The sequence below is a fragment of the Aethalodelphis obliquidens genome, unplaced genomic scaffold (assembly GCF_003676395.1).
Source record: "Aethalodelphis obliquidens isolate GAN/ISIS:26980383/991018 unplaced genomic scaffold, ASM367639v1 scaffold5, whole genome shotgun sequence".
Taxonomy (NCBI): domain Eukaryota; kingdom Metazoa; phylum Chordata; class Mammalia; order Artiodactyla; family Delphinidae; genus Aethalodelphis; species Aethalodelphis obliquidens.
In genome coordinates this window covers 48909534-48935395 of record NW_020837949.1, presented here as the reverse complement: position 1 = coordinate 48935395, position 25862 = coordinate 48909534, and the positions used below count along the sequence as shown (strand labels likewise).

The 25862-nt window shown below is 38.6% G+C and overlaps 1 protein-coding gene and 1 long non-coding RNA gene across 2 annotated transcripts in view; one reads left to right on the top strand and one right to left on the bottom strand.

Moving 5' to 3' along the window:
• Positions 1-1357, top strand: part of LOC113618306 (uncharacterized) — a 32164-nt gene extending 30807 nt beyond the window's left edge. The window contains exon 6 of the long non-coding RNA XR_003431963.1: positions 943-1357. This is a non-coding gene — a long non-coding RNA (uncharacterized LOC113618306). The remainder of the gene's footprint in view (positions 1-942) is intronic.
• An 18282-nt stretch (positions 1358-19639) lies between these two features.
• The window catches only part of SKAP2 (src kinase associated phosphoprotein 2), a 155372-nt gene continuing 149149 nt past the window's right edge, over positions 19640-25862 (bottom strand). The window contains exons 12-13 of the mRNA XM_027102344.1: positions 22434-22535; positions 19640-22005 (exon numbers count right to left, since the gene is read on the bottom strand). Of these exons, the coding sequence (XP_026958145.1) occupies positions 22443-22535 (93 nt within the window). The 3' untranslated portion in view covers positions 19640-22005; positions 22434-22442. The remainder of the gene's footprint in view (positions 22006-22433; positions 22536-25862) is intronic.

Below are 25862 nucleotides of genomic sequence, written 5' to 3'. Positions count from 1 at the left end.
TTACGCGATGGTTTATTCCCTTGCTTCCTGCTTGCCTCCCCGCTAGCGTTTAAGCTTCTCGAAGGCACAGATGGGCCAGGCTGACTCACCATTCTGCCCCCAGGAAGGAGCACAGGTATGTGGTGGGTGTGGAGGCCACCTTCCATTTGCAGAGTGTTATCCACCCTAGGAGATCACAGGATTGAAGCACAGTGGGCATTTCTACTATCTGACCACAGCATTTGGAGCCAAAGGCTTAAAAAGGCTCATTTAAACATCTCATGCTTGAGCTTTCCTCAAACACCAGCATTTACAAGGGTCAAAGGATGTGGGAGACCAGATGGGCCGCCAAACTTTCACCTTCCAGAGGAGAGAACATAGTCTGCGAATAATTAAGAGGCTCATCTAAAGGTGTGTGGCCCTTTGCAGTGGCAGAAGCAGCTCCAGAACCTGGGCTTCCGGCACCTTCTGGTTCTGGCTCTTTCTAGATATAGTACTCTGTCTCCAAAGTGAAGCTTTCCAGCCAACGGCTTCTAGAATGTCTTGACTTTCACATTCTGGTCTGAAATGTACTTCCTATAATTCTCCCATCTTCAGAAATTATGTTTATGGGACATCTGGACAAGAGAATTAGTCCTCAATTCATAATAGATAAGGTTTACATTTTTGATAACGGAATTCGAACTTCACAGAAACTTTATAACTGTACTATTAAGCCTGACACACTTAGGTTTTAAATTAACCCAAGACTACTCACCCAGCAACTTTACACACTTTGGAAGAATCACCAGACCTAGAAATAGTGAACAGAAGGACACATGTTCAGGGGGAGTCTGATTCCCGGTCTTTCTGAAGTTGTGACGGCCTGCTGTTATTTGGTGGACTCCATAAAATAGGACTGACACATTACATATTTTCTTTTAAAAAAAAAAGTAAAGTGGAATTAATCTATTTTCATTTCAGAGCTTGGAAGCACTCCTTGAATTAACCAGAGATGCCCTGGAGGATGAACGGCAAGGCTGAGAATCACTGAATTAAGAAGCTGAAAATCAGTAGGTAAGATCTTGTGTATATCCATCTACATTCAGACATGACTCTTAACATGACTTGTAAAGTGATTTATGTTCCTTAAATAAATAGACAGGCATAGATTTAAAAGAGGTCAAGAAAAAAAAAGCTGTTCAGAAAACACTGGGGCATCCTGCTGTTTTCAGAAGACAAGGGGAGATATAGGTCTAATTTCATGCCATCCTAGGCCCCAGCACTCGTGCTAAATAAAATTGTCTACTAAAATAAAATATCCTTTCTCTCAGTTCCATCTGCTTATCAACAGTTCTGAATGAAATTAATTTTCTATTTATTTGCTAAAATTATTATGTGCTATTTGCTTATCTATCTTTGCTAGGTAAAGAAAAGCATGGGGCAGAATCTTGAAAAAGAGGAAATATGTAAAGCTTTCTTTCAACATCAGATCAATATCTCATTTTCTTAGTGATTAATTCAAAATGAGCATGCAGCTCTTAACGTTTTAACTGATGTACATCTCAATCTTTTATTTACTCTCTATACCTCCTAAGCAGGATCATTTTAATGTCAGTTGATCATCTTATTGATATTCCCCGTGTGAGGTTGGTGGACCCCGCACAGATGAAAAAACAGTTTTAGGTATCTCAAAATCAAGGTACAGAAATATTTTCTTCATTCTTTCAGGCTAACAAGCACTGACAGGCATTCAAAGCATCAAACTGTCAACACTGGGACTTCTACTGTCGTCTGCATCATAATCTGTTTCTTAGTAACACTTGGTCTGAGCGGCAGTAATAGAATTAATTATACTTCATTTTGCTGCCTTTAACAGTATTGACCAAATTTAAGAACAAATTAGAAATGCTTATCAAGCTTGAAGAAAATAATCCATCAGTGGCACAATTTAAATTCTCTGCAGTTCTCTTATTAATCAAAGTAACACTTACTATCCTATCTCCACTTCCCATTAACAGTCATTAAGCCCTGCTGCTGATTGAAGCAATTTCTTTAGGTATCTCAACCTCATTTTTAAGAGAACCTTCTTTAATGGAAAACAATATCATATAAACGCGGCAACTTAGGAGGAAGAAGGTTCTTCAACGGTGTTCTGACCTTGATATTTCTCAATGGTGTAAGTTCAAAAAGTACACAACTGCGAGCTTGGGAACTTCAAGAGTGGATGGGCTGCCCTTGCTTCAGCATCTGAAGGAGGCATGAAGCCAACAAGCGAGGCATAGACTTGGGTTAAACATCTTGCCAGCCCTTCCAAGCTACTGGGGCCCCCGGGTTATTCTTTCACTCAGAGGGTCAGATGCATCTCAGAAACAGGGAACACACTGAGAAGTGTTAACCAGGAATACCTTGGTCTTGACTTGTGGCTCTGAGCAGGCACACGGCAAGACGTCTGGAGTCGGAAGACATGGCCTGGAGGCAGTACTCAACCCTACTAACCCGTGGCATCCTGAGCAAGTTGTCTATTCTTTCTGTTTCCATTTTTCCTTTGAAATAGAAATAATTCTATCATCTGCTAGACTTACTTTTCCCAACTGTTGTAGAAAGCACACGAGAAAAGGTATGTGAACGTCCTCCGCAATTGTTAAACCCTCTGCAGATGTGATCTATTCGAGTCATAGAGGTCACGGATGGTGTATCGTTCAACACTATCCCCAGGTCTTTGCCGGACGCTGATCCGTAGTAGGTGCCCAATTAAGCACTGAATTCATACTAAAGAAGCCTTCTTTCTAAAAATGAGAATAAGGGAATCCACATGATTAAAGTGAAACAATGGTCTTTTCAAAAACACCTGTACTACGTGTGGAGTGGAAGGGGCCATGGGTGCACAAAACACAACTCTAGGGCACTGGGTGAAAACAGTGCATTCCTAGAATCAGGGGAATTTGGAGGGCAATGTCTTTGGGGCTAACAAGAGTTCTGTGATCAGTATGATTGAGGAAATAGTGATCTTACGAGGAAAAAACCCAGAGAATGTTGGTGATTGGTGAGGTAAGGCAACACCCACATGCCAGTTTGGTGGTGCCAGGAAAGATGCTAATGCTGGGACAACTTCCTCACCAAGTACCCCCTGCCTTCCGCCCCTTGAGATTCAATTTCAGTGTCACTGACAGCAGCAGTTAAACAGTCAAGTCACCAAGTTGAATGCGAAGGAATCACATATCAAGGTAGGGGACGGACTTGGGCATTAATCTCTAGGACAGCATGTTATCCACCAGTGTACAGTGTCAGGGCATCTAGTGTTCTAGACTCTCACCTCCTCCTCTGCATAATCCCTTGGAAACCAGTATTTCCTTCTGGTTATTCATTGTAATTCACCAAAATCCCAATATTTATAAAAGCCAAATACAACATGGCACTGGGAAAACACTCAGTATTCATCCTGTTCCATCTTATGGATGAGGAAACTGGCTCAGAGAGGTCCAGTGGCTTGCCTGAGGTCACCCAGCTGGGCATGGTTGGCCGACTGAGAAGTGACCTCACTCTTTTAGGCAGCCTTCTGAGATCTGTTGTGAAGCCCTTCACTTTCTTCCAGAGAAGGCTGTGTACCTGTGAAGAAGGCCCAAAGGGCCCTCTCAGGAAGGACTTCTGCACATGCCTGTCCCTTTTTTTTTTTTTTTTTTTGCGGTACGCGGGCCTCTCACCGTTGTGGCCTCTCCCGTTGCGGAGCACAGGCTCCGGACGCGCAGGCTCAGCGGTCATGGCTCACGGGCCCAGCCGCTCCGCGGCATGTGGGATCTTCCCAGACCGGGGCACGAACCCGTGTCCCCTGCATCGGCAGGCGGACTTTCAACCACTGCGCCACCAGGGAAGCCTCCCTTCTTATTTTTATGCTTTAAGCATGGAACCCTTTTGCTTTGGGTTGGCTCAAAGATAAGGGTTTCAGAGATTAGACAGGTGAGATAGATCCATTATTTTCCTTTAATGGTCAAAGTCCTGGGAGAGATCAATCAAGACCTGGATCTGAATTTGCTTGGCCAGCATAGACGTGAAGGCGCTTTTCAATAGGCTGCTGGGCCCGAGGAATAAAGACAATCAAATAAACAATGAAGAGGTGGAACCACCTCAGATTCCGATGACCAGTGATGTTTCCAGCTGCAAAGCATGCCCTGCTCTTGGGATGTTCCCAGAGGCCAAAAGAGGGCAGAGTTCAGCAGGGAGTGAATTTTCTTTCCTTGAAGAGATGAAGGGCACCATCCACCACTTAATTTCTGATAAGACATTAAATGCATGATTCTCATCTTTAAGAAATGAAACACTGAGCTGAATTTTGCATCAATGGAATACCTACTCCTGTTAAAGCACTTATAAAGGAAAACATCTACAAAATGTCCCATTAGGCTGATAAATTTATAACACTATGAAAAGTATGCCAGCAGTTTCAAAGCCGACTAGAGCATTGTGTTTAAAGAGTATGAACGGATTTGAGTTTAGCAATATTTCATTAACACGAACAAGTTTAGCCATCACATCCTTCCCAATATTTCCCACATTTACTTTCAACTAGGCATCTGTATGCCATGACAGAATGTGGACATCATCTTAAAAAATCAGTTGTAAAATGAATGATATTAAATGGACTTTCACAGCATGAAGACATGGAAATATATTCTCATCTTGATGTGTGGGGCTGTACAGACATAAATGCTATTAGCATTAATGGTAATTATGTGTGGAAATCCCCATGCTCCGGAGGAGACTATGCCCCTTAGTTTGCAAATACAATAACGGGCTCATTTTTGAGACTAGAAACAGCTGAGACTGTCTTCCCCCCGTCTCACTGGAAGAGAGATCCAGAGCGGCTTAGAGCGTGAAATCTGATCATCCGCTTTCCCAAAACATGCGGTTCAAGCACTTTAAAACCCTTTTACCTCGGAAAAGCTGAAGAGGTAGAAAAAAGTCTCAAACTGCAATCTGAGTACTCCAGTAATTTATGCCAGGTCATTCATAGTTTCCTGTCACCTGCTAGGGTGGGTACATTGCAGGAGATATACACTCTCATAGCCACCTTGTTTTATTATGGTGTGATAAGTAGCAAGAATAATATTTTTCAGTCAACCCAGAAAAGGCTGTTTAGCTACAATGAAAATTTGCAGAAAGTAAGCAAATTTAGCATCCTGCTCGCCAAAGCCAATATATTCTAATCTTATTAAAGCACGCAGGTAGATGACAGTGCCAGGGAAAAGGTTCAAGTCTTCTGTTTTTAATTCTTAAATTAATAAGGCGGTGTGACCCAGTGCTTGGTCAGGCCTCACCTTAATCAGTAGGAAAACAGAAAGTCCTCTTTGCCAAAAAGCCAGAAGACATGACCACAGAGGGCCGCCGGCTTTATAACTTCACAAACACTTCATCAGGGGAAGACGGGGCAAGGAGACACCTGTAATTAAAATATACTAAAAAAACAAGCCATTGTGGTTTTCAATTACAATGGAACTAAGAAGCAACTATATTATTTCTACAAACTATTTTCACTTAGCACAGTTCAGATGGAATTATTGCCATGACCTTTTAAAAATGTGAAAGAGTGAATCAATACCCTTTCAGAGGCAAGATTGCAGGAGCAGAATTGGCCGTGCTGTAATAGTGTGTATTTCTGCATCAGAAGGCAGTTGAAACCTAATTATCGTCAATCACATACAAGGTAGCTCGCCGTCCTGATGAGCCGGAGCGGGCAGCAGCATGCCCGGGAGGGTCTGTGCATGTGAGTCTTCGTGGAGGACGAGCACGTGTGGTGAAGGGGCCGGGGGATCTCGGAAGCCCTGGGCCGGCAGGCTAAGGCTTACAGGTGAGTTATAGGGACTGTCACTCATTTACAATAACTAACACTGGCCTGTCAGAAACAGCCACCTGTAAATGATGTATGAATGGCTGGCAGCCTGCCATCCCCCAATAGACCTTGCAGCCAAGAACCACGTTTTATTGTCGAGGTCATTGGAATGCTTACTTGGATACATGCCATATACTATTAAAAAATAACAAACAGCCAATCAGCAACATTTCTTAAGGCTCAAGGGCAAAATAGCCAACCTTCCTTTAGAAAATAGAAAACGAACATCCAAGATCCATTTTAGCAGGGAATTTTTAAAATTACTTTTCCCTAGATATAAAGAAGCAACGCTCTGGAGAAGCCTGAGGCTGGGGATACAATGTCAGATGGAGAGAATACATATGGATATTCACTTTTCCTAAGCTCTTTTATCCATGATACCAGCAAAACAAAAACAAAAGCAAACTCCTCCTCATCAACAAGAGTGACAGCCCCAATTGCTAGACTACGTGCTAAGTTCCCAGGCTATGAAAGCCACAGAAACCAGTTAGGGAGGCAAGGAAATAAGGACCGCAGGTTTGATTTTTCTATTCGATTCCATCCTTTTGGAATCTGCCTGAGACACTAAGATAATCTTATATACTATGACACTTTTTGGGGGGTTCGAGCCATCTTTTTTCTATACCATCAGAAGGCTATATTACGTTTTTAATTTTATTCAATAGCCTAAATGTGAGAAGTTGCAACATTATTTCAACACAAGAAACACAACATTATTAAATGTTGCGGATATTAAGCCATGAAGAAGTGTTTGCCAACCCCTTGTAACTTTCCTTTAAAGCCAAAAAAGTCTATTCTGTAGCCGTACACTTTCAAATACCATCCCGTCTAGCTTGGGGTTGAAAAATCTCTGTGAGAATCATCCCGCACAGTCCTGCTTCACCAGCTTCGCTTGCTGCCACGGAAGTGAAGGATTCGACACATTTGTTAACATTATATTGTAATTGGACAATCTTTTGTTCAATGCTCTTAATGTTCCCAGAATAAAAACATTAAAAATGCACTTTAAAAAACCGGGAATACTCATTTCACACAAGCAATAGTTTTTAATTTGGAAAAAGAGTCTAATTGAAATTACATTTGTTACGCAGAGACTACCAGTAATTATCTTGGCTTCAAATATGCAAACACAAAGATTCCTTTGGAACTGATGACTCTTTTCAGAAGTGGCTACTGGTTGAGTTCGGTGATCTGCGGACTGGCCTGTGAAGCAGGTGGTCCCAGGGGTACTGGACGGCCTTCCAGAGCCGCTGTGGTAGCACATGTGCCAATTTAGCCAAGAGATTCCTGCCCCGGCAGTAAGTCACAGTGCTGGTCCCAATCATACCACTTCAACCACAGAGTTCTTGAACTGGGCAAACCCTCTTCCCACAAAGTAGTGACACACCATCATTTTAGCCTCTGGCCTCCTAATATGATCATCAAAAATGAGAGAACCCAGACACACATGATGAAACTAAAAAGGGAAGTTGGAATCCTGCCCCAGCTATGACTTCAGGAGTTTGGTAAAGGAGACCACCATTGCCAAAAGCAGTGACTTACAGGAAAGGAGGGACTCTCACAGGATGCCTTAACTCACTTTTTGGGGCTCAAAACAGCATGCAAGAACCTCTCTCTTAAATAGCTCATGGCCAGAGACAACGTTACCACCTCCTCTGGATGATATATCATGTTATTGCAAGTTATGTGACTTTGGTAACTACTATACAGTAACCACTCCAAGTCCTCTGAGCAGGAAGCTTCTCAACATACTGATTTCGAATGTCCCACAAGTGCTATAAAGTGATTGTCGTTGACCATTGTCTTGTTTTAATGTCCCCTGAATAATAATAAATTTAATGCTAAAAAAAAAATTGTCATTCAGGAACATAGTTCCTGTAAACTACCAAATGATGTAAAAAAATAATAAATTTCCCCCCTGGCAACTTAATTTGTAGATAACTGAGGTTATGTTTAGATAGGAGTCTTACATGGAATTTGGACTCTATGTGACTTTAATATCATTAAGGGAATATTGTATTGGTTACAATAGCTCAGTAAAGTAACTGGTTTGCATGTGGTTCTATCAATCTATTTCTGTAACACTGTACACTAGTTTTCCCCCTAGAGTACTCCTTGTAATGCTGAGAAAGTGTCAGAAATAATGACTGTCTACCTATATCTGCAATAAAACGTAGAGCATGGATATTATAGTTGTAAGTATCAAAGATTTATTTCATGACTGCAGGTAATGATGAATCTTTTAGCACAACTAATGTCTGGAGGAAACCTCTCTTCTTCTCTGAGCTGTCACATGGAGACTATTTATAGGGCCCTTAGTGCTGTGGGGTTTTAGCATAAAGAGGCAATGTGTCTAAGGTGCCACTGGATGGAAACGGTAGCAAGGCCTTCCTCTCGTTGAAGATCTTTTAGTAGATGGCATTAGATTCCCTCTTTGTGTGTTTACGTCCCCCCAAAGACAGGGGACAGATGTTTAACATCAGCCCATTAATCCCTTAGCCCAGGTTCCTGTGACAGCACAAACCCAACAGAATGAGCCCTTTGCCTTTGCTCAGTGTAAATGCCGCAATTTACTGCTGATTTACGGAACAGGGTCAGGCCATTAGAAACTTGGCAATCTTTAGTACAGCTGGAAAACAATATGCATGATAAGCTAAAATTCAATACCTTCTTGCACTAATTAAATGGGTCCCCACCAGGACAAAAACACAAATTACGATACAGGGCTTTTCTGCATCCCTATGCATTTTGCTGCAGCTCTGACCAAGCCTTCTTTGTATACTTCTTTGGATGTTAGGTTTTAATTCACTTGCACTCTTTAAAGATTGTGTTCATATCACAGTTATTCTCTGTATCATTCCACTGTAATCCTGCTTCCAAATGGGTTGATGGCTCATTTTCCTCTGGTACAAGCAGACCAGCGTGTAAACAAAAATACCAAGGCTGTCCTGTGAGCTCTACTTGAATTTCCATCACACAGATGAGCAGCTCGGTAACAATTCTTCTCTTAAAGTAAACCAAGAGACTCTCAAAAATATTATAAAAACCCAAAAGAACTTGTTCTGGGATCAGGACAATCTCAGGGCAAAAACTCTTTTCCATAACAACACATGATGCTAAAGGATCAGGCCACTGGGTTTGCGAATGAGCAGTGGAGCTTACAAAGCTTTTCCAGAGAGTGGAGCTTACAAAGGTATTTCCTACGAAGAGTTAACACGGGGGAAGCATCCCTTATTTTCTATGGTTTGCCTGATAGAATGTGTCCCTGGTCGCACTGTAAAAAGAAAAGAAAAAGACCCTCAACAAAGGCAGGTCCCTACATCCCCAGAAATATTGGTCTGTGAGCTCCGAGACTACCCGACATTTTCCTGAATAGTGAATAATATTCAGATCATATGTGCGTTGCCTCCAGATCACCCGCTGAGAAGCAGAAGCAAGATTTTGAACAGCTGGAGGTTTAAGTAAAAAACAAGACTAGCTACAGGCTTTATCTTGGGTCCAAACGGTATGAATAATAGTAATAATCATAAAAAATACCTATTAACTATAAATACCTGGTAACTATAAATCTCATCAACCAATGTAAAAGAACATTCTAAATCTATTAATATTTTCAGAGACATTATCTTTCTGCCACCCCACTGCTTTGTGACTTGTTGTATCAGCTATATTATTTGCCTTAGAGCACCATATAAGTGTTTTTCTTCCCCTGTGAGGGGAATCTTCTACAACCTTCGCAAGATACAGTCCACTGCTCCCCTGCAGGAGGACCGGGGTATCATTAACAACCGAAGACACTTCAGGCACAAGTTGAAACTCCAGTGTTTCCAAACCTTCCTGCCTCCCATCAAAATTCATATCCTGTCACTGTTCTAGGAGCAGAAAGGCTTCTCATTATAGCATCATTCCCCTCTTGCAAAAAACACTGATTGCTGCGCTGGTGGCTTTGGAAGGCAAAGATGTAATTTAGCAAAATAATGTACCATGCTGATTAATTTAATGTAGCCCATGACTAATTATGGTAATTCATTACATCTACAATTAGGCTAAGTAATTTATTGCACTGCAGTCTCATAAAGCAGAGGATTTATATCGAGTTTTGAATGTCACCCAAAGGACATTTCTGTACCTTGTCTTTACTGAAGCGGAATAAGGCTGCCAGCTGAGATGAGCCAAAAAAAAAAAAAAAAAAATCCCCGTCCCTCACACACACTCACACTCGCTCACTGACACGCTCTTTGCCATTTGTGATGTTTGTATTTGGGAATTGAATCCAGTACAGGAGAGTTTTTGCCGATCACCTCCTCCCCCTCTTCCGATGGTGCCTTTGTGAAGATCTGGGGTTGTTTCCACTTGGTTTTTGGTTTTGGCTTTTGTTGTTTTGTAAGCCACATACCTATTTCTTCTCTGCAAACCCTAGAGACCTTTCAGAGCAGAGTGAGGAACAAAGTGAAAGCTGCTGGGGTCTTCCCAAATATCATCTGCAGGCGTTTGGTGGCGATCAGAGAAAACAGGCATTTGTGCTACTGAGTTCTACTGCTTATTCTGCAGATAATACCACAGTCGACTTCAACAAAGACCTCATCTTCCTTTGCTGCATGAAAAGGGGACCGATCCCCTCACTTAGGAAAGACGCAAACATAGCATTATTTTGAAATACAGCCTCACTTGTACCCTGCAGCAGGGTTTGCTCCAGCGATGGGGTACTTCGGAGACCAATTTGTTTAGCTGATCACAGTCTCTTTGACGTGGCTGCAAATGTTACCTTTCTTTTTCAATCAAAAACACAGCAGGGGCTGCCATCTGTTTGGCACAGGCCTTAGCTCACTTCCCCCATGCCTTTTTGTGCAGATCATTTTACGTGGCAATTTGCTAAAATCTTTCATTCCTTGGTTTGGCTAAATATAACTTTCCAAAATGGGCTGTTTTCTCTGAATGTCAGCAAGACTCACAAATGAATGCAGTTTTTCCTGAACAGCCAGTATCAGATCAAATGGAGCATTTTTCAGATTTTTAAAAAATGAACAAATATCTCACTGTCATCTCATTGTTTACTTAAAACCGACATGTTTACCAAGGATGGTGAAATCACATTTACTCTACTGAATTTCTTTGTTTGGGTTTTACAGAGGTATGTTGTCACCAACACATGCATCACAATTTTTAAGATCCTTGAAGAGAACAGGTAAAGCAAATGCATATAAGAAAGCAACCATATTAAATAGTCATTAGGAAACAACCACTAAGGAAAGTGGTTAACTATTTTCCCCAGCTCAGACGCTGCTCAAAGCAATGAATCCTCCCCCGCCCCGCCGCCCCCGAATAGGAACAGATGATCAGCACCACGCGCTGAAGCCACAGAGATGCGCGTGGATTTCCCAGCGCTTTGTAGAATACAAATGAATGATCCTCATTCTTTTCCTAGCAGAGCATATAGGCCAGACCTCATTAGAATTCAATATCACTCTGCTTTTCTAATGTTAATGTACCAGTTATATAAGAAATACAGCGTGAGGGGCGCTTCCACAATTATGTTCAACATGATATCATAATTCTGAAAACTGGACATGATCTTTGTTAAAGGAAATGATTGCATTTTACCATTTTATCTTTTGCTTCTAATGTAACTTAGATTCCCATTCTAACAGTGGATTATAAGAGGGCTTCATTCTTTGTGTCTCAAAGTTGCAGTGACTACCATACTGGCTTTATGGCTTTTTTCTTTTTTTTTTTTTTTAAATGCCGTGACTAAAGATCAGATTGTGAAGGCTCCGAGGCCATCTCCCTGTGAAAGGAAACACAGCACATTACATTAATAAACAACTGTAGGAGTCTTCTTCAGCCAGGAATAACTCAGGGCATTAGGCTTGAGATCTTTTGTCTAGAGTGCGGCAAGAAGTATAATGCAAACAAAAACACCAACACATAAAAATACAATTTATGCTCTTTTATCAAGCAAAGAAAAAGTTGGTTAACGTTTGAAAAGGGAGCAGTAATGTAAATGTATTGACAATTGTATTGTAATAATTAGATATTTACACAGTCTGGACATCGTGGCTAAATCACTTCTAGCATGTTTATTTGCTAGACACTGCAGCAGGTTCATTAAGAAGACATACTGTATTAGGAATCAAAGAAACAACCAGCTCCCAGTCTCCCCTTCTCTGTTTTATATTTACCAAGAGAAAAAAAAAAACTACAAATAATGAAGTAAAATACAGAATTCCCTTCATGAGGAAAACAACTACCCTCATGGCCCCCAAATAGCTTAAAAATAAATCTTCTATTGAATCTCTTACTACACCGCATTAGACCACCTTTAATGACTGTAACTAGCTTTTAATATCTAGTGTGTAAATGGCAATCTGTTTTTGACCAAGAATAAATTATAGCAGAATATTAGGGAGGCTCTTGCTTCACTCCAGAAAAGACTCTCAAAAAACAAAAAGACAAAATGAAAAAAACTAGTATTTGTTTTAGATGAGAGATTTCTCAATATGTTCTGAAAGAGCAAAACCTCGTTTAGAGAGAAATATTTCTCTTAAGCAGTCTCAAACCAGATTAATGGATTAAAATTGCACACTTGAATAATTTGACTAAATTTAAAAGCTCTACGTGGCTCTCTTCCACTTATTTTTTGTCCTTCCATACTAATCTTTAATGTGTTGCTCTGATACGGTTTTCATATTTCCAAACTGAGCTAAAATGGAAATGACAGATTTTCAGTTACATAAAAATAGCAATGGAGTGCCAGGAAAAATACATTGTGAACAAAATAATCTTTAGGAAAGATATGAAAGGAGAATATTTTTTATAGCTTGATATGGATCCAATAATAGAAGCACATTCGGGGCAATTATATCAATTTTTAAAATTTAAAAACTGTTTAAAAATTAAGGTACTAAATGCTAAGCTATAATGTGTTTCCAGCCTTAGTATACCTCCACTAGAATTAAGTAGTAATCAATATAGAGTATTTATTGCCATGGACCACAGCACCAGAGGAAGCAAAGGATGGTATGTTTAGAACTCAAAATTCTCTCCTATCCTTTAGGAAGAGGGGGAAAAGAGGATTTCCCCATCTTGATCTTTAATCAGTTACCACAGTATACTGTATTCCCAACTACTGCTTTCCCTTACCAAACGAGTATAGCAATGAAAATACATTATGGAAGCAATAATTTTCTAGTAAAGTTTAAGATGGTAAGAGAAACTTTTATTTTAGAAAACAAATAATAACAGGTACACAATATGACTATGTTTTTAAGTTGATGGAATTGATTAATGGCTCAAAATAATCAAGGACTCACATCACAGAGCACTATTTTAAAGAGACGTGCTAAAAATTAATTCTATACCATCATACCATAATGACGTTATCAAATACGTTACTGAAATTATATACAGCATAACACTACATATGATAATTGCTAGGCTAAATAATGGAATCTTCCATGACACTGTATGATAACAAATATATTTAATAATCTTAAATAAACTCAAACTTACCCTGATATCCACACTTCTAAGTAATTCAAGACATGAGAAATGAATTTTTAAAAAATCAGATCATGAAAGCCATTATTATTTGAAGGAATATGCTCAATTTTTTTAGATAATTTAAATTATTTAAGAGTGCTTTGCATTTTTTATTAGCTTTGCCTCAAGTTATAACATTAAAGCATTAAGGTTACACCTAATGAGGTTCTGTTTGCCCTTATTTCGAAGTCCCGTATTTCCACAAACTACAAACAGAGATTAGTGCTAAATCACAAGGCTAATTCGATCAAATAAAATTGTCTCATTCTTAGATATGCATCTGAAGAAAATGTTTAACTACCAAGTGTGTATTCACATGCAAACAATCACAGATACCCATCTGGAAGAAACAGTTCATAGAGGGAGCAGATAGTGGTCGAAGGGAGCCTGTACAAACATTTTCCTTAAGGTGTCTGTTAAGGAAAAATTCTCTGCTAAGTCCAACCAACTACAAACAACACTTACTTAAAGCCTATTATTCAGATGGATGGTTTTAAAATACCAAAGGTTTATTTTGAAAATTTACGGACAGAAGTAACATTTCTGCTATTGAAACCTCCATTAACAGAAAGTGACCACAGCTTGGAAACCAACGGCTTGATTCAAAAATGTACTCAGGATTATAGAGGAATTTAATCCCAAACTCCTCTAGGATGTCTGACAGTAATTCTCATTAGAAAATAACAAAACCAACAGCTTACTAACATTACTCCAAGCAGCATTACAGCTAGTGCTGAACATTAAAAAAATTTTCCCTTGCTTGCTTCTGGTGTGAAGGAGAAATTTTTATTTTGACCCACGTTTCATTTCAGTTCTCATATCCTCCAATGCAGAAAAGCCTTATTTACACTTATTGGGTTTTTAAGGCTCCTTCAAATATAATCTCACTCAAGCATAACTACACCTTGTGAGATAGAGAGAAAAAGCCTACTGGTATTTTGCAGGCGAGGAAACTTATTCTAGGGCACAATGCATTCAAGAACCGAAACTAGAATTTTGATTGACTCCAATTCCAGTGGTCTTCCTACTGCCTACTCTCAGCTGAGCACCACTGGTACAGCTCTATTCACAGTTTCCTAAAGGGATGGGGTCCTCCAGCTTCCAGAATTATGTTTTACCATAATTGGCAGCAACTCTGTAAAAAGATGTTCACATTACACACACAGCTCTTTGGTTCCCCTCACAATTCAGTAGCTACAAGCATTTCAGAAATTTTCTAAAAATCAATCTTTTCATCTGAACCAACACTGAAACGCTTGCCCCTGCCTTCCCCTCTGCACATGAAAAGACCCATATATGAGAAAGGATCCCCAGTTTGTTTCCTAGGTTCAGATGTAACAAAATCAGAGAACATTTTATGTCTCGGGACACTGCTAGTGATTGAACTTGCTAAGAATCGCACAAAGGGGAGGCTACCTGGGGCTGTTCCTTTCCTGAGTTTATGTCTTGTCTATTTCACTTAGACCATGAGTCGGCTTGGGAAAGACTGTGTTGAATTCTGTGTTTGAAATGCCCCTAGCACACTGTTGGCACTTAAATATAATTATTCAAAATGGAATCATTTAATTAGATAGGAAGAGAAATAGCAAGCCCCGAGATAATAAAGAATAAAGCAAATATGCTGACCGACTGAAGCAAAGCAACAGATAGATACCGATGCACACTCACAAGATAGCTCTTTCAGTTTTCCAATTCAGGGCGTGTGTAACGGGATAAACACATTGTTATATAGCTTGCTTTTGCTGGGTTCACAGAAAACACAGACCACGACTGATAGCCATAACTTCGTAGAGGGATAAGAATTACCTGTCTCATGCCTCATATGACTTAACTCCTTGGGAAAGCTGGAGAAGGGGGAAAGTGGTGGAAGGTGATGGAAGAGGGAGTGACTAAGACTCCACAGACCACAAGTGCTTGACCAGGGAATTAGGAGTGAGTTGTGTATCCACCTGGATGGGACAGGTTATTTACATCAATGAAATCTACTTGGTGGGCAGCTGAAGACCGGGACGATGTGAAGTCATTCACTCCCTGTCCTCTAGAAGCATGATATTCTGAGTGCCAGGCATGGAATCCTACTCTACAGAATGAAATGCTCCTTGGAAATTGACCCTCAGTGCACCTTCTACTTTTGGGCTATAAAATGGCCAATACTTCAGCGTGTACTTTAGACCATGAGAGGGCCCAATCTTACCCCTCCTCTGGCTAAATTCCAGAGCTCCCTAATGAATGTTAGTTCTTACTTATCTTCTGTTCCCAACACCCCCGACTCCTACCAGCCTCCAACCACTGAGGTACAAAACTTGAAAAATTTTTTTTGTTCAAGAAACACAACAGAAGACTTTCATGTTAAGGAGACTTGTACAAGGCACCATTGTAGATGCCCAAGGAATAAGACCTCATACTCAGGGGCCAGATATTACAATAAAGGTTCTCCTTAAACAAATTCTTATCTCAACAAGCAAAAAAAGTCTTAGGTCAGACACTGCCATCACTGAGTTACAAAATTACATAAGTTTTATATTGAAGTTTGCTCACTGATTGTAAAGGGCTGACAATTTAAGAATACTCTTTTAAACTGGTTTTAAAAAAAAACTATCCATTTAGATACCACCCCAAAAGGGGCTCCCCTGGTGGCGCAGTGGTTGAGAGTCCGCCTGCCGATGCAGGGGACACGGGTTCGTGCCCTGGTCCGGGAAGATCCTACATGCCGCAGAGCGGCTGGGCCCGTGAACCATGGCCGCTGAGCCTGCGCGTCCGGAGCCTGTGCTCCGCAACGGGAGAGGCCACAACAGTGAGAGGCCCGCGTACCGCAAAAAAAAAATAAAAATAAAAATAAATAGATACCACCCCAAAAAAACAACTAATTGAAAACTCGTTGAAAAAAAGAAAACTCTTTGAGACAGAAGCAGCCGGCTTGGAAGTCCTCTCCAAGACTTCCTTGCCTGGTCAGTGTCCTTGGGCTTGACTTGAGGAGATCGAAAGAATAGAAAACGTTGTTCAGAAAGGGTCCCTTTGGCACCGTGTCCTCTCTCGACTCTCTGCTGCCTTGATTGACTTTCTATTTTCAGCCAGAGTGGAAGTTCACAGAGAGAAATGTTTCAGCATCAAAGTTCCTTCTCCGTTGTGTATTAGCTGCTTTGGATTTGACAGTCACCGTGGTCTGCCTTACGACTACAGGAGGCAAATTCCAGCTGTCCTGGTGCCAATTCTTGAGCTATTCTTTTCACAGGCTCCAGACTATTTCATAAGAATGGTGTCATCATCAGTGGTCAATAAGCTTTTATTGAGTGCCTACTATATGCAAAGATTAGAATTAAGTACTCGGTCTGAATTCGTTACAGTACTGGAAAGCAAAATGGTACTGAATTCAAGGAAGGGAGGCTAGGTAACATTACTCCTAGACCTTGGGACAAATTATTTAACCTCAGTTTCCTAATCAGGAAAATGGGAATAAACAAGAGAACTTACCTTATTATATAGGGTTGTAGAAGGACTGAATGAAAAGTACACAGCATAACAAGTAGTAAACACTCGGTTAATATTAGTTATTGCTATTACTATCTTAAATTGTTATCATCATTTTGACATGACAGTGAAAGAACACAAGATTTTCTAAATGGTCTCCCATGGGAGCTGGGAAGGGGAGACAGCCTATGGGAATCTGCTTATTTGTGGAATTTTCTCCTCCTCTAAAGCAGTCACTTTTAATTGGCATTACATTGGTGGCATTAATTTTCTCCTTTGAGAGCACCTGTGTGACACTTTCCTCGAAAGAGCTGAGCTGCTGCTCAAGCCACGAAATGGCACCTGGTTTTACTCCAGCAGGAGTGATGTTTTTATATTACAAAGTTGAGGCCAATAAACAGAAAACAGACAAGTGCTGTTCTATATTACCTCTGAGTAACGGATAATAAAAAAGAAAACGGTGAACACAGAAAGAGAGAAACCTGAGGAAACACTCTCCAAGGTTCCAACATTAAGAAAGACACTTACGAGATGGGCTTTTGGGGCAATTTGTATTTTCACACCTTTGCACATATTCACAAGACTGCTCAACCTCCAGCCCCTTTCCCAACCTTACAGACCTAAGCTGAGCACTGGTATGACTACAGCTATTTTCAGCACTTATGGTTCCTTTCATCTTGGGACTCAAAGCACTCAAGTTAACATAACCATACAACTTTAAAGAAATAGGAAATGAAAGTTTTAAAAAAGACAAAAATTGAATTATGGTTGGATTTAGCAACAACTGTGAAACTTTCCACTTTCAGATATTTCTTTTTGATCCATCCAAGGCGACAGCTAGAATGCTTCCAAGATCAGAAGGCGTCTCTGTTATTGCCCAGGTGGAACACAGCACAACAGTGATTTGGGATGTACTGGGAGTATAACTAGATCACTGGCCACAAGCTGCCTGAGTCACCTTTGCCTTCTCTGAAAGAGAGACAACACTGCACTCAGGAAAGGAAGGGAGGAAACATCTAAAGAATGGCGGCCACATTCAACTTTCCTGTTATTCACAATCTCACTCAATTCTGTTACCAACAATCCAATCCACTTGTTGATGGTATTATGAGGACGATGAAACGGCTTTTAAAGACTCGGTAAAGTGGACTGATTTTTTTTTTTTTTTTTTGACTAAGAGAACACTGTCAGTCAGAAAGCTGATGAACTAAATGACAAAGGGATTTTTCTCTACCAGTTATAGACAAGTCAAACTCTTTTCTTCTTGAATCTCAGATACTGTAGGATGCCACATCAGTTAATTAATAAATATTTACTGGATACACACCATATACTCTGAAGTACCATGCTGGCGATAAATCATGTTTCTGATCAAGCAGCGATAGAGCAGATTCTACTAAGGAAAACAAGAAAAAGCCCCTGGAAAATAACATTAAGGAAATGTCATTCCATGTTACAAAATTACAAATAAAATAATTCTGTAAGTATTTATCTCATCACAAGCAAGATGTTACACTATTAGAGGTTCTAACAAATATTCCAGAAGAATTCAACTACAAGGCAGTGGATGGTAATATGGCGGAAGCTGAGGATGTCCAGAAATTTCTTGTTCCCAATCCAGAGGATCAATGGTTTAAGTTATGCATTTGAGTGTAGGTTAGGTTTGTAGAAAGATACTTTAATAATATACTACTTATTTGTTTCTCTGAATTTCAGAATACTCAGGATTTTACTAACAAACTACGCCATTTTAACAAATATTTTTATGTTACATATTAATTATATTCCTTCAAGCTCTGAGTGAATCGGTGTTCTCTATGGTATGATCATGTTTTAATCTCCACCATCTCTTTCTTTACCATATGGACTGCTTTTCAATATACTTGAGTTTATTGAACTCAAAAGAAGTAAAAGTGACCTCTATACAGTTTACAATTCCATTCAACAGTTGAAATATAAACATTGATTTATCTGAAATGTAGAAGTACTTTGCTTGATTTAAAAATTCTCACAATGCTTTACTCAGTCTCACTGATGAAGTTCAAGATTTTCAACTACATGTATGTTAGGGTAAGTTTTCTTACAGTGGCTGAACTACAAATCTGGATCTCTAATATATAGCTCAGCTCTGGGTTCTGTTTTTAATTATGACCCTGGGGGGTACCAGACTCTATGAAGTGAGTAGCAATAGGTTAGACTGGAGAAATTACAGGAAAAGTGGAATCATAAGAACTAAGAGAGAGTCTTGAGTAGAAACATTTTAGAAACAACTGAATGGAATCTCTACTCTTTGTGAAAGGCTATATTCAACAGTAATAGCAAAAAACCTCCACATACAGAGACTGCACCTACAGATGGTTGAACAGTGATTTTCTAGGATCCCATAATACTTTATATAATCATCTGTAATTAAATTAGCACAAGATAAAAATAATCTACTTAAAATAATATAAAGTATTCAAAATAATCGCTAGGCTAAACAACATTCTTTTTCATGAAAGAAACTGTCATAGACAACCAAGTGGCAAAAACAGAATGGAGTGAGCTGTGGTTGAGTGTAAATCCTATAGCAATGAAAGTAATTTGTATTATCCTTACTTCTTTGAATAAATTCAGATGACAGCCCTATTTCATTTCTTCATTCGGTTTGGAGGCCAGATGGCATTAGAATCATTTACTTCACCTTGTTGTGCTTAATTACTACAATAAACACACTATTTTCCAAATTAATCATAACAAAGTAATTTCATTAGTAACACAGCAGGCTGTTGAATTATTAGCATCATAACAGTTTGCAAACAATTAAACTTTATTTGAACCTTAAAAATTTGCAGAGTGGAACATTATTGTAACATCTAATGGCAATAGAGTACAAATTCAGTACAGAGCAAATAATCAAGCAAAACGCTCTGTAAAATATGACTTACAATCACCTTTGAAAAAAATTAGCTCTCTGTTCATAGAAAAACAAATAAAAGCTAAGCAAACATAATGAGAACATAGCAATTAGCATATTTTCTAACAAGCCATGTTGTTTAAATTCACATTAATGATTATTATTATGATCTTGAAGAGTGTGTGATATATTGTCAAGGGTGTAAAGAAAACTTTCCGCCTCCTAGTATACAGATGATTTCACCAAATGAATACAAAGTAGTCATGAGTTGAAAGTAATGATTGTTTTTTCCTGTCAGTCCAATTAAAAATGTTTTGTTTCCTTTCTCATCTCCCACCTATATTCAAGTGAAAAAGAACAAAGGCCAGAGGAGCTCTGGACAAAAGTTAACACTTTTTTTCTGTACTGTCACCATTCCAGAGACTATCTGGCATCAGTTGGCAAAGGACTCCCTCTCCTGGATTAACTGTAAAAACAGGCAATAATCTTCTAAATACTTTACGTTTGGAGTGAGTCTGTGCCTGAGTGGAGGAGGGGTTTCCAAGTGGGTTCCTATGCAATGAAAAGCTGCTGCCATCTACTGGCCCAAGCCTAAAATCTTCATTTAGGCCAGAAGCACAAAATCTGTGCCCACAAGGAAGTCTACATTTTCAGTGGAACCCACAGCTGCTTTCACTTTTCAATCTCTCAGGCTTTGAAAACCAATCCACTAAATTCATCACCAGTTGTCTCACTTCTGCCAAGATGATTTCAATCTATCCCAATGGCTCTATATTAGGAGAAGACTAACAAGTGCATAAATTAATTTCTGAAAGCTTTAACTTGACCTGGTCTAATCTATATAAACTAGAATTCACCCACAATCCCCCAAATTAATATATATTTTTTTACATGTGAAATCTGATAATCACAGTACAGAGGGGATAATAGTAAAACATAAACTCTGAAATATTGCTTGTAGATAGTTTTTATAAATAATGGAGGGTTTTAAACATAGGCTCGTTTGCATGGTTAGAATCTTTATCTTTAAAGCAAAGATCTGAAAACTCAACAAAAGTAGTACCTTCTAATCAAGGATTCAATATTAGCAGATTATATTTACTTCAAATAATTATCCAATCAGCAGTATATTTTGATATATATACCATAGTGGTACCTTGTAGACATTTAAAATACCTTTGATTTCAAACATACATGAAAAAGTAATAATATAACTCCACAAACCTTGCTCTGGAGTTCAACACACACCTCCAATGTCAGACCAACACTACCCTTCCATTCACCTGTACCTGGGTACATGTTCCCACCGGATTTCTACACCCTCCTCTCTGAGCCTCCCTTCTCTTCTCATTGCTTTCAGAGGTGCAGAGCAGGCCCAAATCTAGACTTTCACTGTTTTGTGGTGGTACTTTAATATCACAGTAACAATCAGGCAGGGTAACAGTACTCAGTTATGCCTTCTGACTTTGAGAATACATTGAGATTCTTTATGCCATTACATTAGTGGCAGAATGGGACCTCTCACAAAATTTTTGTTTCATTAAATTAAAAGAAAACTACAGTAGAAAATGTTGGCAAGCCCATTATATAACCGGGGTATGTATTATTGGTAAAGGGCTTTGCACAAACCATGGTTCTGGTCTTCACGTGTGTTGCCGAGGGTGACAGCATACTCCCCGTTTGCAATTCTATCGTTTTTCTTTCTTGTGGCTACATTTAACATAAAGTAAATTCCCCAATCAGTAAAAATTCTTTCATGAAAACATGTTACTATTGTTTGAAAAATAAATACTAAGATAACTCATCTACAAAGTTTTAACAAAGCTAAATTCTTTAGATAGCATCTACCAAAAACTTTCATGATACATTCAATTGAAATTTTTATGAAATTATATATTACATTCTAAAAAATAATTGATATCCAGTATTAAGAGAAATTACAACTCTTACTAGAAGTAGCAATGATTACGTGATACATATAAAATAGTGCTGAATTTTTCACACAAATCAAATGAGTAAATAAACCTATGATTATTTCTTTGAAAAACAGCAACAGGTATAACTTTACTGCTTGCATCTAATTTACATTAATATCCTTCATTTAATTTCACATCAGAGGAATATTATAATGAATGCATAAAACAACAAAGACAAACGATGCTCAACAAAACAAAGAAAGGTTATGAGCTGTCACTCATGCTTTCACGATGATTCTCAATCCAAAGCATTTGCACACTAGCAGAGGAATCTTCCTTTTCTGCAGGCAGAAAGGGAAAGTTGCATTTTAATTTTTTTCTTCAGGCAAAATGTTGATTTTCCCTGCTTAGAAAAATGTTACATTTTTAGCCAAGGAAAAAAATGAATGTTTACTCAATATTTTGTCAATTCAGCTCCTCAGAAAGGCCATAAAAGTGGTATTTTACTAAAGAGGAGGAGGTTTGGGAAAACAGCTGGTTATTATCAAAGGGATTTTTCTCTAAATAATCTATTTATTTCCAAAGTAAATTCTATGAAGTTATTTTTAAAACTAAACTAGATTTTTTTTTTAAAGAAGAAGATGATTTGGGAGCATAATCTTTGTGCTATCAGAAAACTACAAAGACTTTTAAAAAGGCAAAGACTCATAACGCAGAGACCAAGAGAACATATGAGCTATTACAGAATATTGGATTAAAATGTACTTACCCAGGACTCTCAAATATCATACATCTCCATTATGTAGGCTTTCGGCACCAAGCCAATGGCTCCCTTCATTTCTCCTACCCACCAGCCATATCTATTGTATTCCTAATTGAAAACAATATGCAGTATTAACCTTCAGACTGGGTGTAAGTACAATGTTGTTTGTACGCAACTTCTTAGAAATGTTACTTCTTTTTATAAAGTTATAGGAGCTTGAGCTGCAAATTGAAACGTTTTAATCTTTTTTTGTTTCTGAACACTTTAAAAATGCTGTTAGGCAAAGATTTAAATTAATGTATAGGACAGAGCCTGTTTATTTCACAGTGTAGAACACAGAAACAGTCACTTAGGATAGAAACCTAGCAAATGAAACTACATAAGGAAGTCCGTTCTCTGGGCCCCTTTCCCTTCTCTCTCCCACATCTCTCTCTCTTACACACACACACACACACATACACACAGAGCCTGGGGGACACCTTTTAATATGCAAACACCAGTGTTAGAGGCTCCGAGGTCATAGCCAGGATCCTTAGGATACTATCTTTGCCTTCAAGGAGCTTTTCATCTAGCAAGGATAGATTTTTTTTTTTTTCCCACAATAAACTACTTAATTCCTAGTTAAACTCATATGACCGAAAATGATTTAGGATGTAGAGGTATGCCCCTTCTTAGGAAAATCTAAAAATGAGTATAGACGTTTTAAACAGATAAATTAGAGAACAAGGAAACACTACTAATGCTTTCCCCCAACCGGCTTTCCAAAATAATTCACAAAAGGGCTCCTTTTCAAAAGCTTCCCAAAGGCATTTATTGTTCCTCTGGATTGATCACAAACTACATTAGGTAAAGGATGAATGGAAGGAATTTAAAGGTGGTATTCGATTCACCCTTACGGGGGAAGATCAATAGGAAATAAAAGTATCTCAAATTATAAAGGCAAAATATTAATCTAGCTGTAAAAAAAGACTGATTGATGAGTCACTTTTGAGTTTATTTTGCAGTGTGAGCTAATCCTGTTCCTCCTTTTCTTCCCTTTGCTCCACTGACAGACGCACCACTGCTCTAGGCATAGTGAACACTGTACCCGGTCTCATTTGTCTGCCAGATTGACTAATGTATTTTTATCTCAAATTTATTTATGTTTAGTGAGATACAAACAAAGTAAAACGAATTACAAGTTTCAAGAATAATATCTCCCAAAAGCAATACTCTGAAAAAGCACTGTAGGACCCAAATTTAATTTTTCATATAAGATACATTTTTAAAATCAATCCCCAAAGTAATTCAATAGGCTATGATTTCCAACATCTGAGTCACAGATAAATGTACATATGCATATCGAGTTACATGTGGGGAGGGAACGTTAATACCAGTACAGATTTAACATTTGTATTGATGACTAACCATGCTATTGACCATCAGAAAGGAAAATAATACAATTTTTCCATACAAATGTAGCAACATTCCCAGGTGTGTATTGATATGTAGTCTATCAATAGAGAGATTACAAGATTAAAATCTATAAGTACTTTTTTAAACAATGGGATGTATCAGAATTAAGTTTTTCGTAAGAATAAGATGGAAGGAAAACGGGGGTGGTGGAGAAAGGCCTGATTCTAAAGAGGGCACAGCTCTGGCTTACGAGGCAGTAGACTCAAGATTTTAAAAGTTTCCTGATAGTGTGAACTTAGTGGACAAAATTCTCTAAGCAATGAAAATAGTCTGATGCCCAGAACTCAGTGAAGATGACTATAATCTATGTAGAATATATTTGTCAGAAGAAAATACCAACTTACTGAAAGCTATGATTAGTAACCATTATATCCTAATAGGTACCTAATAAAACTGCCCTTTTCAATTTTTTAAGGCAATGAATACAATTAGAGCCTAACGCTTAACAAAACAAATGTATTTCACCTTGCAGAGGCCAAAGGCCCACAGCGTAAGATTTCAAAATGGATACTTAACAAAGTAAGTCTAAGTGTGAAAGCTCTTATCCAATGCCCATCTAAGATTTTATTCAGCTGATTATTTGGAAAGAGTAAAGGAACTAGGCCCCCAAAGGCTAGAAAAACAGAATACATTTAGTGAGAGGGCATATTATGACCCAAACCTGCTTTCAGAGAACAGCCTGCAATCTGGGTTTCAATGTTTAGATTCAAGTTACAAACCAGAAAGTTCATATTACTTTATAATATTCTGTTTTGAAATTATAATCTACACTCCAAATTAAGGGCATATTATTGTTCTCAAAAAGCTCATTCACATCCAAATTTAAGAAACTGATTTCCAACAAATCACTTCAACGAAGGACCAATGACATACTTCACACAAGAGAAATTTGCATGACGGCAACTGAGAAGATTCATTAAACAGAAAGTACAGTAATAAACAGCAGAGGAGTTTATTCAGCTGTACACAAATCCCTTAAAAGTAACATTCTAGGAAAAAATTAAGTTTTAGGCTAAAATAATCTTAAATGTTTCACTAAATTAATTTAAAAGAATTGAAAGGCATATGAAATACACACCTCATAAAAGTACTCTAAGATATAACAGGTTTAAATCAGAAAAGAGTAAAAATAAAAAACCAGAATGTTTATTACTTTACATTTGTAAAGAATTCCATACAGCACTCCTGTGTGGAATTAAGAGGTAAGATAAAACATGGGGAGGTAAAAATCCAGTAGGCAAATTTACGGATTTACACTGCAGCCATTAGAGGATGTCAGCAAGGCTGCAAACACAGAAGCTTTTACTTTTATCATTACTATCCTCTGTACGAGCCTCCTGAGCAACATGAATCCCAATTAAACCATTTGCAGCCTATAAATTGGAATGAAGATGCATCTTGGAGTACGGTATTCTAAACGCCAGCCTGAAGATTCAATAGCATACACACTTTCCTTTGGAGGAAGAAAATCTGCCTTCCATTGCCTTTCCCTGTTTGCTGCCCCCAATCAAATGTGATTATGAATGATGTATTACTTACAGTGGAAAATAATGCAATCCATACAATGTTGTCTCGCTGTCCACATACTAATTGTAGTGTTGGTCTAAAAGTCACGGGTGGGTCATTAAAAAAAAAACAACCCTCACCCCTTATCTTGTTAATAAACAAAAAATAAAGAGACAAACGTCATATGAGGCTGCTATCTAAATCTCTGAAAGGTTAGGAAGCATCGTGTCATCTTGATGACACACGAGATCTCAGGTACAAGAAGGTCTGCCATCTGGTATTCTTCACCCTACTCGGCTCTTAACATCAACTGAAATGCTAACGTAGGCAAGTGACTGTACTTCAGGAGGACTGATAAAATAATGAAGAGTCCTTTAATCTACAGGAAACCATTCTAGTCAATTTATAAGAAATATTGCATCCCTTTGTAGGACGTGTAATTATTTTCTATTAATCATGTGCTATAAAGCTACA